The sequence below is a fragment of the Belonocnema kinseyi genome, chromosome 6 (assembly GCF_010883055.1).
Source record: "Belonocnema kinseyi isolate 2016_QV_RU_SX_M_011 chromosome 6, B_treatae_v1, whole genome shotgun sequence".
Taxonomy (NCBI): Eukaryota; Metazoa; Arthropoda; class Insecta; order Hymenoptera; family Cynipidae; genus Belonocnema; species Belonocnema kinseyi.
This window is the reverse complement of record NC_046662.1, coordinates 64,936,599-64,941,960: the sequence shown is the minus strand read 5'-3', so window position 1 is coordinate 64,941,960 and position 5,362 is coordinate 64,936,599. Positions and strand designations below refer to the sequence as shown.

General features: G+C 26.5%; 1 protein-coding gene across 1 annotated transcript in view; it reads left to right on the top strand.

Annotated features, from left to right (window-relative positions):
* Positions 1-5,362, top strand: part of LOC117175426 (peroxisomal targeting signal 1 receptor) — a 36,915-nt gene that overhangs the window by 24,107 nt on the left and 7,446 nt on the right. Inside the window, exon 5 of the mRNA XM_033365133.1 lies at positions 3,495-3,665. Coding sequence (XP_033221024.1) covers positions 3,495-3,665 — 171 coding nt within the window. The remainder of the gene's footprint in view (positions 1-3,494; positions 3,666-5,362) is intronic.

The following is a 5,362-nucleotide window of genomic DNA, read 5'->3' as shown; positions in this document are numbered from 1 at the left end:
TTTATTTACAAAAAAAGTTCTTAGGTTCAAAAAAACATTCAGTGAACTGAAAAACTGTGGTCGGTAATATAGGTATTTAGCTGTGTCACATGCCCTTAAAAGCTTTGTGAAATCGTTAGAAAATCTTTGAAATCTATCTGGAATCTTCGTGAAATAATAGAAGTCTTCGTGAAATCTTTGAAATCTATCCGAAATCATTGTGAAATCTTTAAAATATTTGTGAAATATTGAAATCTTTGATAAATTTTTGAAATCTTTGTGAAATCATTAAAAACTTTGTTCAATATTTAAAAACTATCTGAAATTTTTGTGAAATAAGAGAAGTCTTTGTGAAATCCTTTAAATCTATTTAATATCTTTGAAAAATTATTGAAATATTTGTACAAACTTTTAAGTCTATACGAAATGTTTGCGGAACATGTGCTTTAGTGTAATTTTTTTTTCGAAATAGTAGCAAAATAGTGTCATCGGTTGAATAGCGTCAAATAATGTCAATAGTGTGGTGAGCCCGAGGCCTGCATTTGTCATTTTTCATGTCTTAAATCCAAATCTAAAAATGGTTTGAAATCTTGAATATGTATAAAATTATGAAAAAATAAACTCACTTGTATGCACAGAGATTAATGCAGGAAATTCCAAGATTATAACGAGCCCTGATAAATCCAGGTGCTAGTTCCAAGGCATGGTGATAGGCATCAATAGCTTCTTCCGATCTCTGACCATTAGCCAGAGTCGCACCCAATCGATTCCACAATTTTGCATCCTAAAAAGAAAAAAAGAGTTTAATCATGCACGAAATTTCTCTAATTAACGAGGATTTTTACTCAAATTCTGGAAAAAAATTCCCTTTCAATTTCAGGGTTTTTTCCCGGTATAATTTTTCATAGTAGAGAGTTACAGTTTTGCGACTTTATTATGAATAATGTTTTTTTTTTAATTTGTAAGGATCCTATCAATATATTTAATTTAGAAAGCTTTGATGAATTATATTACAAGATATTCTTAAATATATTAGCACCATCGATTAATTAAATAATACTAGTCACATAATAAATCATTTCTTGAATTTAAGACTAAAATCCAAGAATTTTAATAATAATTCGAACAAGCTTTTATTTTATCTTCTTATGCTTAACCAAGAATTGAGTAGTTAAATTTGCAGTTAAAAAAATTATCTTTTAACCAGAGATAAATTTTCAACTAAAATTATGTAATTTTCAATTGGAATAGTTGAATTTGAAAACAAAAGATGAATTTTCAACCAAAAATATCAGGCTTTAAACAGAATCATGGAATTAAAAACAAAGATTAATTTTCAAGCCAGAACATTAATTTCTACCAAAAAAGTCGAATATTCGACTAAAAAAAAAAAGATTTTTCAACCAAACATTGAATAATTACATTTTCAGTCATAAAAATTAATTTTCAACAAACAAATTTTCAACAAAATAGTTGGAGTTTCAACTTAAATTATGAATATTTAACTGAAGATGAATTTTCACAAAAAAACATGAATTTTCAATTAAAAGTATAAATTGTCAACCAATAATTGAATAGTTCAATTTGCAGTTAAAAATTAATTTTTAACCAAAGAGATTAATTTTCAACTAAAATTATGTAATTTTCAATTGGAATAGTTGAACTTTTCGGTGAAAAATTAATTTTTAACAAAAATAAAAACTAGTTTTCAAACAGAGTGATGGATTTTTAACTAAAATTATGAATCCTCAAGTGGAATAGTAACATTTGGAAACAAAATATGAATTTTTAACTAAAATGCTCAGTCTTTTACTAGAATCATGGAATTAAAAAATATATATTAATTTTCAAACCAGAACATTAATTTCTATAAAAAAAGCCGAATATTCGACTAAAAAAGAGAATTTTTCATCCAAAATAAATGGAGTTTCAATTTAAATTATGGATATTTAACTGAAGCGGAATTTTCACGAAAAATATGAATTTTTAATTAAAAATATAAATTGTCAACCAAGAATTGAATATTTCAATTTGCAGTTAAAAATTAATGTTTCATCAAAGGGATAATTGTCAATTAGAATAGTTAAATTTTCCGGTGAAAAAACTCATTTTCAAACAAATAGTTACATTTTCAAACAAAGTGATGAATTTTAAACTAAAATGATGACTGGATTAGTCAACTGGAATAGTTGAATTTGAAAACAAAAGATGAATTTTCAACTAAAATCATTAGGCCTTAACTAGCCCCATGAAACAAAAAAAAATATTAATTTGCAAGCCAGAAGAATAATTTCTATAAAAAAGTCAAATATTCGACTAAAATAGAGAATTTTCCAACCAAAAATTGAATAGTTACATTTTTAGTCATGAACATTAATTTCAACAAAATAATTGGAGCTTCAACTTAAATTATGAATATTTAACTGAAGAGGAATTTTCACGAAAAAATATTAATTTTTAATTAAAAATATAAATTGTGAAGCTAGAATTGAATAGTTCAATTTACAGTTAAAAAATAATGTTTCATCAAAGGGATAATTTTCAACTAAAATTATGTAATTTTCAATTAGAATCGTTGAATTTTCCGGTCAAAAAACAAAATTTTGAAGAAAAAACTCATTTTCAAACAAAGTGATGAATTTTTAACTAAAATGATGACTAGAATAGTCAACTGCAATATTTGAATTTGAAAATTAAAGATGAATTTTCAACTAAAATCATTAGACCTTAACTAGTACCATGAAACTAAAAAAGAAGATTAATTTGCAAGCCAGAAGCTTAATTTCTATAAAAAAAAGTCAAATATTCGAATAAAATAGAGAAATTTTCGACCAAAAATTGAATAGTTACATTTTTAGTCATAAACATTAATTTTCAACAAAAAAATTTTCAAGAAAATAGTTGAAGTTCAAAGTGGAATTGTTAAGTTTTCAGTACAAAAATTAATTATCAGCCAAAGAAAAAAGTGTATTTTTATCAAAATAGCTCATTTTTAACCAGAGATGAATTTTTAATAAAAATTATAAATCTTAAACAACAAAAAAATTAAATCATTTTTAACAAATGATTAACTTTCAACCAAGTAATTAAATCTTCACTCTTAAAAGCTGAATTCTGAACGGAAAATGAAGTAGTAGTTGATATTTCAACCAAAAAGATTAAAATTCATAATAAAAAAGAATGGAATACATTAAAAAAGAACGATTTTTCGACAAAATAAAGAAATTTTTAACTAAAATCGATCAATTTCAAACTAAAAACAGTATAGTTAATTTTTCAGTAAAAAGAAAATTAATTTTAAGCAAAAAAAAAAAATGAATTTAATACAGTAATAAAAAGCTACTTTTAAAAATTACGAATTATTGTTATCCAATTTAATATTTGAATAAACAGAATAATAAGTACACGCTTAATAAAATTCTGACTTAAAAAAAACTTTCCTGACATTTCCAAGTAGGGTAGACACCCTGACATAGTCTAAGCAATTATAATAAAATAAATAAAACATACATCAGGTGTCGCTTGTATCGCTGCTCGAAAACAATCTGCAGCTTTATCATACTCGCTCGAGAGATTAAAAAGGACGCCAAGTCCACACTGAACATCCGGGTCTATCGTGTCTCGTGGCTGCAATCTAGCTGCCTGAATAAAGAGATCCTCTACTTCGTTGTGAACATCGCTGGAAAGTCAACACTTTGATTACATTTGAGAAAGAGCGAAATAAGTTTTGCATCAGCCTTTATCTCCTGAAACTAATTTTCAAACCAGAGTGGCCGCAAAACCTCATTTTCCAAATTCCCTGTCTTTTCTCTGACTAATTTTTCATTTTCCCTGACCATTAACCTTTAATTCCCTGATGTTTAACGACAAAAAATATATTTTTAGCAGGATGGCGATTCGCCGTAGGGGTTAAAATTCCCGGTTTTTATCGGTCAATTAAATCAGTTTTTCGGCCAACTAAAAGTAATATATTCATATTTGCCCGCTAAACGCAAATATTTATTTCAATTTATAACGTTCATTCTAAACATCCTTTAACACAACAGAGCAAAACATTGTAAAATTAATTAATTTTTAAATAAATAATTAAACTTTTCACTAAAAAATATCAATTGTCAAGAAAATATGGAATAATTGAACTATTGCTTAAAAAAAATTAATTTATAAAACGGATTTTCAAGCAAATAGTTCAATATTAAAGCTAACTGATGAATTTACAATTGGCATAGTAATTCAACTAAAACAATGAATTTGCAACTGAAATAGTTGAATTTTAAACACCAAAAAATACATGTTCAACCAAACAGACAAATTTTCAACTGAAATAATGGAATGTTTCATAAGAATAAGTTAAATTTTCAGTTAAAAAATTTACTTTCCACAAAAAAAACTAACTTTCAATAAAAACAGAAAAAACTATCTTTAAACAGAAATAGTTATATTTTTTCACAAAGTGATGCATTTTCAACAAAAATGGTAAATCTTTAACTGTAATAGGTGAATTTTAAACCAGAAAGACGATTTTTCAACTAAAATGATTTAATCTTTAAAGAGAATAATACAATTTTTACTAGAAAAATTAATTTTTAACCTTGAACATTTCACCAAAAAAGATACATTTTCAATCATTTTCAACCAAAAAATTAAATAATTAAATTTTTATTTAAAAAATGAATGCTCAATCAAAGAGATTCTTTTCTTAACTAAAATTATAGAATATTCAACTGAAAAAGCAGTTACATTTTCAGATCAAATAAATAATAATTTTCAACCAAAAAGAAATTTATAATTATTATATTATTATAATTATTTTTATAATTTTAGATAATATATATAATTTATATTATAATAATTATATCATCATATTAATAATTTTATATATTATTAAAATAAACAAAACAAAATAGTTAAATTTTCGACTGAAAGATTCCTTTTCATCCAAAGAAAAACTAGTTTTCAATAAAATAGCTTATATTTCAACCAAAGAAATGAAAATTTTATTCGGTTTATAATTTTGTTCGGTTTTGATTCCTCTAGAATCAAACCGAAGGGCCTATGACAAAGCCACCGAACGCGTCCTCGGGTTGCGGATAGAGGGTCCCTGTACCAAGGGTTTCTGCTGAATATGGTTACAAAAATAAATAGGCAGTCGCGGACAATTGTCCAGGGGTGGTCCCGAAGGAATTAACCCCCAAGCGGAGGTGTGAAAACCGTGCCGAAAGCTGAATGGCACCTGGGTGAGGTGTCTAGAACGGTGAGTCTGGGATACCGGGCGACCTCCCAGAGTAAGCAGCCTTATCCTTGCATGCGGGGCTCTACAAGGATGGACGAACCCCTTTCCTTAGCTTCTCGTGGGAACAACAATGACAACACCAAACATAGT